Source organism: Mastomys coucha, unplaced genomic scaffold (assembly GCF_008632895.1).
Source record: "Mastomys coucha isolate ucsf_1 unplaced genomic scaffold, UCSF_Mcou_1 pScaffold21, whole genome shotgun sequence".
Lineage (NCBI taxonomy): Eukaryota > Metazoa > Chordata > Mammalia > Rodentia > Muridae > Mastomys > Mastomys coucha.
The window spans coordinates 112,314,745-112,329,385 of record NW_022196904.1 but is presented as its reverse complement, the minus strand read 5'-3'; the positions used below and the strand labels follow the sequence as shown (position 1 = coordinate 112,329,385).

At 46.7% G+C, this 14,641-nt stretch overlaps 1 protein-coding gene across 4 annotated transcripts in view; it reads right to left on the bottom strand.

Annotated features, from left to right (window-relative positions):
- Positions 1 to 252: 252 nt before the first annotated feature.
- The window catches only part of Slc5a11 (solute carrier family 5 member 11), a 65,342-nt gene continuing 50,953 nt past the window's right edge, over positions 253 to 14,641 (bottom strand). For 3 of the 4 annotated variants that reach the window (XM_031384609.1, XM_031384610.1, XM_031384611.1), the window contains 6 exons: positions 10,445 to 10,552; positions 10,005 to 10,155; positions 7,463 to 7,631; positions 6,145 to 6,360; positions 5,391 to 5,559; positions 298 to 500 (listed from right to left, as the gene is read on the bottom strand). In XM_031384609.1, the coding sequence (XP_031240469.1) occupies positions 298 to 500; positions 5,391 to 5,559; positions 6,145 to 6,360; positions 7,463 to 7,631; positions 10,005 to 10,155; positions 10,445 to 10,552 (1,016 nt within the window). Of the gene's footprint in view, positions 501 to 5,390; positions 5,560 to 6,144; positions 6,361 to 7,462; positions 7,632 to 10,004; positions 10,156 to 10,444; positions 10,553 to 14,641 lie in introns of all 4 variants that reach the window. The other variant, XM_031384608.1, reaches the window with a different exon arrangement.

Below are 14,641 nucleotides of genomic sequence, written 5' to 3'. Positions count from 1 at the left end.
CAAAAGGCCGAGAAGCGATGGCCTCAAACTTGCAATCCTCCTAACTCAGAAGTGGCTGGGGTTATAGGCATATGCCACCACACAGCCCAATTTTCACAGTGTGTGAGGTTTCAGGACACGGCCCACAAGTCTGCTTCTCACAGACTCTAAGCAGGAAGAAGTACCACAGTGAGGATGCTCCAGGGCCACCCACCCATTCCTTTTAGGAAGAAAATGCCTTCTGGCTTGTCAGCAGCACCTCTGACGCTCTATAGTAAACAGACATAGCTTTATTACCATTTCCTGGCTCACCCTGAGTTACGCAAAGTAGCCCCAAAGGAAGATGGCACAGCTGATGCACACAATGCAGTTGATGTCGAGAAGGGTTTTCACCAAGGGATTTTCCTCCAGGGAAGCTATGACAGGTTCCGCTTTGCTTGGGGGCTCCTCTTTGTCCTTTTCCATCCCACATAGCCACAGGATAGCCTTCACCACCTTCGACTGTTTGGGAGACACACCATCTAGAAAGAGCCCAACAAAGGAAGGTCACAGGGGAACCAACTCTCCCTAAGAGGAAGAAGAGGATCAACCACGTGTGTTTATGAATGGAGATACGGAACTCATGTTCTTCTGGAAGGTGCAGTTGGCCTTCCCTACTTGGTGGTTTAACCAAACATGAATCAGGAATATTCAGAGAGGTACAGACTTTTTCATCATTCCTCCCTAAATAATACAGTGTAATGACTAGTTATGTAGCACTGACATTGGATGGGGTGTTCTGGATAATCAAGAGCTGAGCCGAGTATACAGATGGATGTACACAGGTTATGTGCAAGTACTGTGGCATTTGTGGGTGCACTTGTGTTGGCCTGCATGTGAACCAGAGGACAACCTTAGGCATCATTCTTCAGGAGTCGTCTTTTTTTTTTTTTTTTTTTTTTTTTTTTTTTTTTTTTTTTTTTAAAGACAGTCTTCCACTGTCCTGGAACTCCCCGAGTAGGTCGGGCTGCTGGCCAATGAGCCCCAGTGACAGTCTGGCTCTACCTTCCAGGTTCTAGGTTTCTGAGCACATGCTACCATGTCCCTACTGCTCTTCCCCCTGGGGATCAGATCCAGGTCTTCATGCTCGCAAGGCAAGCTCTTTACTAACAGCTGCCTTCCCAGCCTCTACTCTGCCATTTTAGACCACGAGCTTGAGCATTCATACATTTTGGCACCGAGGAGCAGCTGAATCTATTATACCTTAAGTCTGGAAGATATCACTGTCTTCAGAGGCAGAGATCAAGGCTTACCCTAACTTTAGCAAAGCCACATAGCTGGTAAGTGGTGGCCACGTTGGACTTAGGACCCAGCTCTGCTCCCCTCCATATCACAGTGCCTTCCAGGAGGATGAAGGACCTTGGACACTTTAGGGGAATGTTGTTTCTCTGTGTGGCACTCAGGCTACACATTCAGCAGCTTCCAGAAGTCCAGACAACTGATCCACCTGAGTCAGGGAAGCCAGTTTATATGTTGAATATGATGGCAGTGGCTTCACTTCCACAAAGAAATATGCTCACTGATAAGGCCTATTTGAAATGTTAAGGCCTTAGCAAAATGTTATGATGTAGGTAACTGTTACCTGGCTAGCCTGCTGTTTTTGTGCTGTTACTAATGTCATAGGGAAACTTGCTTATATGTTGTTACTGCTGTTATTAAGAAACTTTCTCATGCCCAGGTTGATTGCATATTCTGTTATGCTACGCACACTCGTCTACTCGTTCAGTCACATCCAAAATATCGGGGAGAAAATCCTGATAAAGGATAAGAGGCAATAAGACTTCAAAAGGAGATCTGTGCCTCTTGGATTTCAGACTAGTTGCTGGTATCTCCTAACTCAGACATGTTCCAGATCAGTCTTTCCAATCATCAACACGGCCTCATAATTAGGCATAAAGGTACCCCAAGTAATGATTTGTAAATGGTTAAGATTGGGCATTGTCTCCTGGCCGACACAATGTTTCCAACTATCCTAGTTTAATGTTTTACATACAAGAGAGTAATTGAAGGGTTTCTCTCACTCTAAGACATTAACTGAAAGTGTTAGGTCAGGATTCCCCTCTGCCAGCCTCTAACAAGAACCAGAGAATTAGCATAAGAATACCTCAACAGGGAGGGCTCCACCCCTCTTCCTCCTGCTTCACACCTAGCTACCAGACCCTGCTGACCTTGGTGTGGGGGTCGCTTGCCTATGTGACTTCAGTCTAGCAGAAGGACTGGGAGAAGAAGGACTTGGACTAGGACCAGGAGAAAGACTAGCACTTGGACTCACAGAAGGACTAGCACTAGAACTTAGATGGGCTAGGACTCAAATTCATGCAATCCGCATTCCCCTGGGCCTGGGGGATGCAGTACCAGTCCAGAGGAGATAGCTGCTGCTTTAGACCTAGTATATTTCAGATAGCCTCAGATGTAACTCAACTATTGAGCTGCCAGATTTACCATCTCTCTTTTGCAATGACTGTAAAAGTCTGATGCCATTTCTAAGAAATACTTTTAGATCTTATACTTCATGTGTCGTCTCTGCCGTCATTTCTTCGCCTATGCCTTGTCGACCTGACTAGGACCCCCGTTTCTCCCGCAGGTTGAGGGAGGCCCAGATCGGCTGGCCCGTGGCATTGTTATAGTCTGTGCTCTTGGAAACCAATCACAACAGAAGTCAGTTAGAACTGCTTTGTAAAAGTTAGCCACAATAAGCTTGGACCAGAACTAACCAGCCAGCAGCACTTCCTGTACCTCTGTATGAGTTTACAGTATTTGTTTTTGTAAGCTGCCTGTACTGGCTTGTTTTGTGTGCCAACTTGACACAGGCTGGAGTTATCACAGAGAAGGGAGCTTCAGTTGGGGAAGTGCCTCCATGAGATCCAGCTGTGGGGCATTTTCTCAATTAGTGATCAAGAGAGTAGGGCCCCTTGTGGGTGGTGCCATCCCTGGGCTGAAAGTCTTGGGTTCAAGAGAGCAGGCTGAGCAAGCCAGGGGAAGCAAGCCAGTCAAGAACATCCCTCCATGGCCTCTGCATCAGCTCCTGCTTCCTGACCTGCTTAAGTTCCAGTCCTGACTTCCTTTGGTGATAAACAGCAATGTGGAAGTAAGCTGAGATAGCCAAGGTTGTACCTTGTGCTGCAGCAAGACTTGGTAATGTGTAAGAGTCACCCAGGTGGTACTGGTTTTGAAGGCATGAAGGGGTCATGAAGAGCAGCTGAGGCTCAGCACAGTGAGAGGCCATGAAAGGCCATTGGTAAAGGGGCAGCCTCTGTTTACAATTAATGGCCCAAGACTGAAGGGATCATGCAAAAAATTGAGGCTTGGCACCATGAAGACAGTCTATGAGAGGCTATTGATGAAGCCTAGTTACAGTGAAAGACAGCAGAGTTTCAGGAATGCCAGTACCATGCAATGACCACCAAGAACAGCAGCAGCAGTGGAGTACAGGCATCTAAAGCCTAGAAGACAAGATGTGTGCTACAAAGGACAGAGCTAGAAAAGTGACCAAAGCCCTTAGAGGAGCCCAGAAGATCGTGAGTTAGATCCCAGACATTGGTTTTGCTTTTGATTGTGGCTGTGCCCTGGTATTTTTCCCTCTTGAAGGAAAAAAGTATTTTAGTAGAGCCCACAATTAAGAGACCTTAAATTTTAAAAGATAATGGACATTTTAAATTGATTGAACTTTTAATATGTAAAGACTGTGGGACTTTAGATCTTAGAGATAAATAAAAAAGTAAGGGTTGAGGCTTAATAGTGATGTGTTTGTGTGTCAAGTTGACAAGGGGTCAATTATACTGGCTGGTTTTGTGTGCCAACTTGACAAAGACTGGAGTTGTCACAGAGAAGGGACCTGGACCAATATAAGAAGCTATTTTGAATAAGACTTCCATTTTGGCCAGGTGGTGGTGGCACATGCCTGTAATCCCAGCACTTGGGAGGCAGAGGCAGTTGGATTTCTGAGTTCGAGGCCAGCCTGGTCTACAGAGTTCCAGGACAGCCAGGGCTACACAGAGAAACCCTGTCTCGGAAAACCAAAAAAAAAAAAAAAAAGACTTCCATTTTGAGTAGGGGTCCAGTAAAGTTTAAGTTCCCAAGACCTCCCTGGGAACTGACATCCTACGTGGCAGAAAGAGACATGTGCCTGAGTAAGTGACACCATAGTTGGCAAGTTAAGACATGAATGTTAGACAAGTCCCATCCTAGTAGACAAGACATGAATACTGAACAACACAAGTCCCCTGCCACAGTTGAATCCCCTGACCAATGGGAGCAGGATAAATGTACAACAAAGACATGTTCCTAAAGAAATCCCCTATCCCTAAGTCCTGATTGGTGGATAACTTGGCACAGATGTTTGTGGATTTTAGGCTTATAAGCCCTGTAGGATCTTAACTTAATGTCACAGTTCAACTCCCAACTGATAGATCAGTTCTGAAGCATATGCTCGATAAACTATCCATGTCTGACTGAGACCAGTGTTCGTATGGTTTGTGAGGCAACTTCTAGACCACAACACTCACTTGGTTTTTAAAACATGTGAACTAGAGTTTCTGATTTTCTAAGCTGAGCCTTGTCACTCCTTCATTTGTATTCTTTCCTTTGCTAGCAGGCTTGAGATGTAATAGACAGAGCATGTGCTGTAGCATGGGAGACACTCCTGGGGAGGCACAACCTGGCTGATGTGTCAAGGGTCAACATAAAATGGGTAAAGGGATTAAGTCAGATGAAATAAGAAAGGCTCTAACAGCCCATAATAGCAGTGGGTGATCGAATGATGGTTATCTCTTATCATGTTACATGCCAGACTAGGGCTTGTAGGACCCAGAGAGAGACAAGAGGTCGCAGGCACCACCTGAGTATTCAGATCTTCATTTTCTAGTTGCAGAAGTCTGAACCCTTGGTTCAATCCCTAGCACTGGAAGAGAAAAAGTCCCAAGGGTGGGGGGAGGGGAATCTTCAGAGTTTCTTACCTTGAGTTGACAGAGGTAACTCAAAATGACAACCTGAATCTTCACATCATGAGAGATAACTTTGCCATGTAAACGTGGAAGCCTTATGTCACCAGATTTTCCAATTGTTCATGAGATTTCCAAATTTTAAAACATTAACTCACATTTTATAAAGTGAATTAGACTGACATCAGTGATTTGAGGATGGCTGTAATGCTCCAGCCTACAATGTGGGATTGCATGGAGTCTCAGTAGGCTCCGGGTTTGCTGTTAGTGTGTCTCTGTAGAGTCCCCTCTAGTTGGTGAGAAAGCCAGGCACCAAAGCCAGGGGATGCTGAAATTCCTAACCATCCCCCTTTCTAGATGGTGATCTGACAGAATCCCCCTGAATACAATGCTTCTTATGTTCTTCTATAACTGAGACCAGAGGCAACTTACCACTATGGGCTTTGGTTGTATTTTCTTGAACTGTCTCCAACTGGATGCTAGTGCCAGTGGCCTCTGTAGTCCCATTCTGAGAAAGGGTTAGAGACAGAGGGATTTCTGGTGGTGCTGAGTCCTTCTGGGCCACAGGCTCATGACGAGTAAACCAAGTCAGGCGGCTGACCTGAGAAGCAGAGGCAACCATGAGACACAGGTGGAAGCTGCCATTTTCCTTTATTTTTCCCAACCCTGCACCCTTCTCAGCTTTCATGTTGGACACTGTTCGTCATGTCCTCCAAGCAGTATCAGTTCCCCCGGTTCCTCAGAACCAACAGCCATACCTCTTGCTTGCTTCCCTGTCTTCTTCTGACAGCCCTCCTCTCAGTATCTGTCCTAGCCCTAGAGTACAGCCCCATGAGCCACAGGTTGACCCTTCAGCTCAGTCTTTCTTCTGGTTCAAGAACAAGGTTGCACCTGAGCTGACAGGAACTGCTAAGAACCAGGAATGTTTGTGGCTTTACACAATGGCACTTCTAAAAAAAAAAAAATGTGAGAGGTGGGGGCATGGCCCTAGAAACTCCCTGGCTCCCCCATGGACCTGTGAGTTGAAGCAGAATTGAAAAATGACATTTTCTGAGTTCTGTATAGCTATGTCCCTAAAGCCCTACTCCAGACTTTCTGAACATTTCAGTTGTCTTGCTTAAGCCTGGAGTCCCTATTCTGTTCTTTTGATGAGTCTCAGAAGTTAGGCTTGTCAGCCCAAATGTACCATCTCTTTGGAGGGTGTCTCTGTGAACCAGCTCACAGTGAACACAGTGATGAGGGTGGTAGATGACAGAATCATGGAGAAGTAGAGGTAGTGGACATCTTTCACCACAGATGGGCGGTCATCGGGTTGGTCACACCGAGGCTGCACGTAGACAAAGTCCAGGATCAGCCTGACCAATCCTAGCAGCAAGCCCAAGATCAGGCCTGAGAAGGCACCCTGCAAACCAGAGGAGAGTCATCTGAGGGATGCTGAGCTCACCAAAAGTTCAAGGAGCCATCTCAAGAGCTTGTCCTTTTTGTGACACTCACTATATTGCAAAGCTATGGAGTTATGAACCTGTCAAAAGTCTCCAAATACAATCAGCCTCTAGTATCCTGAAGGATCAATTCCAGGGCCCATAGATAACAAACTTCTCAGATGCTCAGATCCATTGTATAGAATGGCATAGTGTTTGAACATAGCCTATGTGTATCCACTTACGTACATTAAATCATCTTTAGATTATGTATAACACCCAGTACAATGGGAGTGTCATGTAAATAGCTGCTATCCTGCATCATTTATATGATAACATCAGAAAAATGTCTGTACTTGCTCAGTAGAGACACAGAATTTTTTTCCTTGCAAATATTTTTATATTTCCTTGCTGTTGGTTGAATCCGATTGAACCCACAGGGGCAGATGCTCAGCTATTATGAACTGATTACATATGCGCACTCATTCCCTTCCAATTTGATTTCCCTGTCAATGGCAAGAGTGTGTCATGAAGCCAACTGTGGTGGTGAACACCTGTAACCCTGACCCTCAGGAGATGAAGGCAGGAAGACTGCGGGTTTGAGGCCAACTGAGTGTGATGGCTACTTTTGTCACCTGGGAAGGGAGGCCCAGTGGGAGACTGTCTAGACCAGGTTTGTCTGTGGGCCTGTGTACACATCATTCTCCCTACTTTTGACTGGATGTTCTATGACCACCTGCGTCAAGTCCTTGCTACCTTAACTGCACCAGGATAATGGACTGTGACCTGAAAATGCAAGTTCAGTTCTCCCCTAAGTTTTTTGTCAGGATATTTTAACACAAAAATAGAAATGTGCCACATAGTAAGGCCCTGAGTTAAAAGAACAAACACAGGAGACACTTCTGAGAATACCTATCTAGTCTTTTCACAGCCTGGTGATGCCCTTCCTGTGGCTTCCCACACAGAGTTCGCTCTCCCTGGTGACAAGGCTAGCCCACACAGGTCCCTGCCAGACCACTCCCCTCCATTTCTCCCATCACTTATGGACAGCACCCGGGTGTCTTGTTGCCAGTCCAGATTTACCTTTTCATTGGTACGCTTCCAGAAACATCCCAAAATAAAGACCATGGCCACAGGCGGCTGCAGGTAAGAGCTGATGGACTGAATGTAGATGAAAAGCTGGCCTCCCTGGCTGGCCTGCACAATGGGGATCCAGAGGATAGAGACCAGCACCAGTGCAAACACAAATATCCTGTGAGGAGAGAGCGAAGCATGCTTGGCTTCTCTGAACACCCGGTTTCCTCCCTTTAATATGCAGCTTCCCCCAGCTGTAAGATCTGTAAGAAATGAGACCTGTCTTCCCTCTTCCCCTCTAAGAGTACAATGCAGTATCCTTCGCTGAATTTGCAGAGTACCATCAACACTGAGCACAGGCATCGTGCCCAAATGTCCTCTCCTCCATTTACAGCTTGCTTATTCTTGCTGCTGCTGAGTAGCTGTGGATGCGCTGGCTGCCTCCATGTTCGCCCTCCCTGGAGCTCTACAAGCGCCCTCTGCCATTCAGAGTTTGGCCTTCAGCTGCTGCCTTAGCTGTGTAATGGTCTCTGAGGTGCATCTAAGAGGTAACACATCTGCATTTCATACTCCCCTCCTTTTCAGAGACAGCGCATACCCAGGCTGACCTTGAAGGTGTAATCCTCCTGCCGCAGCCTCCCAAGGGCTAGGACTACAAGTGTGTGCTAACTCCTCAGGATACTTCATTGATTTTAAAAAAGAAAAACATTAAGGCTAGAGAGATGGCTCAGTGGTTAAAAGCACAGGCTGTTCTTCCAGAGGACCGGGGTTCAAGTCCCAGCTCCCACATGGCAGCTCACAATGGTCGGTAACTACAATTCCAGGGGATCCAGTGCCCTATTCTGGCCTTCAGGGGCACCGGCACACATGTGGTACACAAACATTCATGCAGGCAAAACACTCATAGACACTAAAGAAATCTTTAGAAAATTTATTTTGTAGGGGTGCATTCAGGGTGCATGACCCTCGTGTGGAGGCCAGAAAGTTTATAGAAATTGGCTCCCTTCTTCCACCATGGGGTGCCTAGGTATCAAACTCAGGTCAAGCTTAGCAGTAAGCATACTTACTTGTTGAGCTATCGTACCAGACCATTTCACCACATCTTGTGACCGAACAGTGTGTGCCATGAACACCCCATTCTCTCCCTTTGCTTGTCCTTCACCAGCTGATGACAGCAAAATTACCCCACCCCCACCCCTTTGCTACTCTAAACTACTTGTATAAACATCTGAATATAGGTCTCTGGACATATGTTCTCATACCTAAGAACACAAACTTTTAAGTGATGTAGTAAGTTTATGCTTAATGTTATAAGAAACCGTAGGGTTGTTTTTAAATGGTATCATTCATAGTCCCATCTGTACTGCATAGGAATCCTATCTTCCTGCATCAGCTTTCCAAGCACTGGGGTGATAGGCATAATCATGCCTGGCTGTTCCTGGTATTTGAGTGGGGAGAAGTGGTGCCTCGTGTAGTAAATGATGCTGAACACCTTGTTGTGGGCTCGTAGCCATTTCTACATCTTCCTTGGTGAAATGCCTACTCAGCTGTTTTGGTGGTTGGTCATTCTATGTTCTAAGAGTGCTTCATATTTTCTAGACTATACATTCTTAAGCATGTAGTGTGGTTTGCCGTTATTTTCTCCAGTCTGTGGCTAATCTTTATATCTCTTTAATGGTGTCTTTTCAAGTGACCAAGTCGAGTGCATCTGGCTTTTCTTTGATGGGTTAGCATTTGGGATCAAGTCTAAGGACTCTTTCCCTGCACCACGGCTGAGGCTGCCCTCTACATGCATCTCGTAAGTGGCAGGGCTTCAAGGAACAGCTTATCTGTGTCTATTTTATATCACATTGTCACGATGCTCATTTCTGTTCTCCTACTGGACTTCAGGACTTGCAAGAGTCTTGGAATAGAAATTATTCCTGACCCAGCTTCAGAACACCCCATTGCCTTACTTAGATACCTCCTACTATCCCCCTAGGTCCCAATCTAGATTGGTGCTTCCCTTCTGAATGTCTAGGTCTCCTGGTTCCCATTCAGAACACTCATCAGGGCTTTAACTGTCTGATTTGGTCTCCACTTCTAGCATTATGCCAGCAGATACAAACCTTTTAGTGCTGTGTTCTGGTACTGCAGGTTTGTTTTTAAATACTGGAACATTATATTAGAGTACTGGGGTTTTTTTTGTTTTTGTTTTTATATTTCTAGACAGGGTTTCTCTGTATAGCCCTGGCTGTCCTGGAACTCACTCTGTAGACCAGGCTGGCCTCAAACTCAGAAATCCACCTGCCTCTGCCTCCCAAGTGCTGGGATTAAAGGCATGCACTACCACCGCCCGGCTAGAGTACTGTTCTAATACCGGAACACAACCGGTGTTCATAGGACATCTCTTAAGTAAGTGACTAACTCTGTCGAGGTCCTGCTACTCAGCAGCAGGAACTGAGACCAAGGCAGCTTGGGTACACTGACTTGACCTGGCCATGAGCTTAGTCCCTTCTTTCTAGGTATTTGGACTTTTCACTGCCCAGAGTCCTACCCTATAAAGCCTTACCTGCCCACAATCATGAGCTCCCTTTCAGATGCCCGTGGCCGGATGTGGTTCCACAAGTCCATGGTGAAGATGGTGCTGGCACTGTTAAAGATGGAGGTGAGGGAGGACATGAGAGCCGCCACCATCACAGCCATCATGAGCCCACGGAGTCCTGGGGGGCAGAAGGGAGGTCTATAGGCCTTGGGCTTTCTGATGGCAGCTTCTGTCTTCGCTTGTAACTCTATTACCCCAGGCCCAAAGCTAGCTGAACCTGATGGATCAGCTCTAGGGAGGTAGACCTTCTTTTGGCATTGTCAGACAAAATTTTGTGGTCCTGCCAAATTCTGGCCTTTGGGCTGCCCATAGCTCGCCATCTCATCCATACCTCAGATTAGCACCCAGACAGTATCTTTCTTTCTGGGTGATCCAGGAGCTTGAGTATAGGGCTGAGGAGACATTACCTGTGGGCAAAAGTTCCAGCACAAGTTTGGGATACGCAATGTCTGAACAGCCAGAGGGGTTGCTACAGACCCGCTGGCAGATGTCGGGATGCGCACAGGCGACTTGATCTACGGAGGAAATGTAAGCCCACAGTGAGACAGACAGGTCCTGAGCCCAGGCCCGGCTACAGTGTGCCAGAACCAGGCCATCCCTAGAAGGGTCTATGAGCATAAGCCAAAAGAACTAGAAAAGAGCCTCAACACTAAGCTGTGGCCATGCACCTTCAGCTTTCTGAGCTCCTGCTGCCAACCTGTAGACTGGGGTGATGACATTACTACTTCATAACATTAGTGTGACCATTGTCTGCAAAGCAACTCTGTTTCATAAGATTAGAACAAGGCTGGCAAGGTGGTGCTGACCATGCCGGGAACCTGTTTGATCCCTGGTTCCCTGTGGTGGAAGGAGAGAACTAAAGCTCATATTGCCTCTGACCTCCACACAGATGTCATGACACGTGCACACATACACAAAAACATACTTACCCCACCCTAGGCCCCACATACACACAGTTCGTAAGTAGGCGAAGGGCCAGCAAGTATGAAGATCCTCATTTAATCTCAAGGTGCCACATTATAGGAGAGAACAGACTCCTGCAAATTGTCCTCTGACCTCACACAGGTGACATGGCACACTTGGATGCAAATGTGGGCTCATATAACCGTGCGCGCGCACGCGCGCGCGCACACACACACACAAATAATAATTTTAAAAAATAGGTCAATGCATAAAGAGCATACCAATTTAAGACACATTAAAAATTTAGCACCCTAAGCTGGGCAGTGGTGGCACATGCCTTTAATCCCAGCACTTGGGAGGCAGAGGCAGGTGATTACTGAGTTCAAGGTCAGCCTGGTCTACAGAGTAAGTTCCAGAATAGCCAGGACTATACAGAGAAACCCTGTCTCAAAAAAAAAATTAGCACCCAAGTATGATCATATGGAGCATAGTAAGAACACATCACCACTGTCACTGGATACCACATAGAGCTGTGACACCTAGTAGCCAGTCAGTCATAGGAAGAATGCTACCTCAGACTTCATCTCCTCAGGGGCCAGGGTGGCAGGCAGCTATTCACATCTACAGAGAAGTCCCTCTGGGTTACTTCTTAAAAAATACTTAACTTTTTTTCTTCTTGGGTATTGGGTCTAGGACTCAGGGGTTTGTGCACACTGGGCATGCAGTCTACTACTGAGCTGCACCCCAGCCCTGTCAGTGCTTTTAACCCCCCCTTTCCTGCCTCCCTCAGCTGCTCATAGGCTTCAGTTATTGCTGCTCATTTTAGATTCAAGCTCTTAAACCTTGCATTTGAAAACCATGTGTTTCAAAACCTGAATATCTTTTCTCACCTTTAAAAACAAAAACTGGGGGCTGTCAAGATGGCTCAGTGCGTAAGAGCACTGACTGCTCTTCCGAAGGTCCTGAGTTCGGATCCCAGCAACCACATGGTGGCTCACAACCATCCATGATGAGATCTGATGCCCTCTTCTGGTGCATCTGAAGACAGCTACAGAGTATTATGCTGGAACAAATGGAGCTGGAGCGAGCAGAGGTCCTGAGTTCAATTCCCAGCAGCCACATGATGGCTCACAGCCATCTGTACAGCTACAGTGTACTCATACACATAAAATAAATAAATAAATCTTTAAAAACTTTCTTTTTAGCTGTGTGGTATTGGGCACATGCCTTTAATCCCAGCACTCAGGAGGCAGAGGAGACAGGTAGATCTCTCGAGTTCAGAGCCAGCCTGGTCAACAGAGCAAATTCCAGTGGTTTTCAGGACAGCCAAAGCTACACAGAGAAACCTGGTCTTGAAAAAAACAAACCAACCAAACAACAACAACAACAACAAAAACCTTTCTTTTTAAATTCTATGTCCATGTATGTGTCTGTAAATGGGCTTGTGCACATGATTACAAGAGCCCAGAAAAAGACTTTGGGTCCAAATCCAGGGGGTTGTGAGTTGCCTAGCCTGGGTGCTAGGAACTGAACTCAGGTCCTCTGGAAATATATTACAGCTCTTCACTATGAGCTGTCTTTCCAGCTCCACCGTTTTTTTGCCCATCCCCCCCCCCCAATTCTTCCCTCTCCTGAAAAGTCCTCTGGTTTGTCCAGTGTTAAATTGCCTGTCCATCCTGGTTCTCTAGTTTGCCTCAGTGGTGCACCTCTGCTGTGGCTAGGATGTGGTTTGAGTTCACCTGTTGGGGTTGGGTCCTTAGTGTGGCAACATCTGGAGGCCTTTTAAGAGGTGGAGTTTAGTAGGGAGTCCTTAGATCATCGGGGATGTGTCCCTCAGAAGGGGTTAAGATTAGGCTGGGGAGATGGCTCAATCAGTAAGATGCCTGCTGAGTGAGCCTGGAGACCTGAGTTCAGCTCCCAGACCTTACGTGAAAAGCTGGGCACAACGGCACATACAGCCCAGGAGTGAAGGATGGGGAGGCAGATAGGAGGATCCCTGGAGCTCATTGGCTAGCCATTCTAGTCAGATCAGTGAGCTCCTGGTTCACTGAGAGACCCTGTCTTTAATAAAAATAAGATAGACAGACATTGAGGAAGACACTCAATATCAACTTTCAGTCTCCACATGTACCCGCACACATATGTGTTGTGTCTGCACATATATACACAAAACTATATACACCCATAGGCCATATACATGCACACCCCTCCCCTCATGAAAATCAAGGACTAATGGCTTTAGAAGAAACCACTCTAGAGAAGAAAACAGCCTCTCTGCTGGGGCACAGAAGCCTCCCTTTGCTGAAGTTCAAACCTGTGTGCTTCATTCTGCCCTGGGGAAGTTCCCTTCTCTATGCAGATGGAGAAGGAGGGTCCCCTCACAGACATTTAATCATTAACTACCAAGGGCTTTTCCTAAATATCCAACCTTCAAGCACAGGCCAGGTGAAGGGAGCAAAGCTTACGAAGCAAGTTCAGTGGAGAACATAGTGTTCTTCCGACAGTTATGTTCAGGCCCAGGAAAGTGGCCTGGCATGAGGACTGAGCTCCAGTGCCTGGCACCCATCTAAAGCTGAGTGCAGTGCAGATCTGTAAAGCAAGTGCTGAAGAGATGGAAACAGGCAGAACCCTGGAGCTCAATGCCCCCCTAGTCCAGCTGAGTCAGTGAGCTCCAGGGTCAGTAAGATGGGTTCAAAAAGTATAATAGAGTGACAGAGATCAACCATTCACACACACACACACATACAGCCCACACAGAGAGAGAAGGGGGGAAGGGAACAGATAGACAGAGGGGGATGGAGGGAGGGGGGCGGGAGGGAGAGAGGGAGAGAGGAAAGACATATCAGACAGAGAGGGGAGGATGGAAGGAGGGGGAGGGAGAGGAGGGAGAGGAGGGAGAGGGAGGGGAGAGAGATAGAATGTTCACATGGATGAAATTAATTGGTTCAACCAAGTTTTAAATGACCCCAGCAGCCCTGTGTTAACACACCATTCAATAACATTTGCTTACCTGTTAATTAATAACTATTTATATATAACATGTCTGCTTGACAGAGACCTCATTCCCACCCATCTTACAGATAAGAAGACAAAAGAAAGAGAGGTTAAATGATGTGATTGAGGCCACATAGCTCCTAAGAGGCAGAGCTGAGACTCAAGCACAGACAGTTCAGAACAGCCCTTAACCATCAGGATCTGTCTGTGCATGGGACCTGCCAGCCCTCAGCAGGTGCACAGAGAGGGTGTCGCTTTAAACCGTGCCCATTGTTATCTGTCAGGCTTTACTTTCACTTTCACTGTATACTTTTCCACAGAGTCACTAAGAAGCCAAGAACCCAGATCTTGCCCTCCCCCTACCCTGGTGGCTTTTCCCAAGCAATTTGCCCTCTTTGTGGGAGCACAACTTGGGATCCCCATCGGCACATGGTGTCCTTTCCTCCAGCTCCCTCTTCTTAGAGATTCTACATGGTTTAGATGTAACTGGACAGGCTAATGCATGGTCGTTCATCCTCCCCTTTCTTTGCCTCTGTATAACATGCAGAGGTGGGGAGCAGGGGAGCACACTCTCTATTTTATGCTCTCCTTTGAGTTCATAACAGCCTTGGTGCTGTTCAAGGAAAAACAGGTTTGTTAATGTGCCTGTTACTAGCTCCTGACACCACAGCACCACAAAGGCTCCTGTTAAGTACTGTTTATCCCTG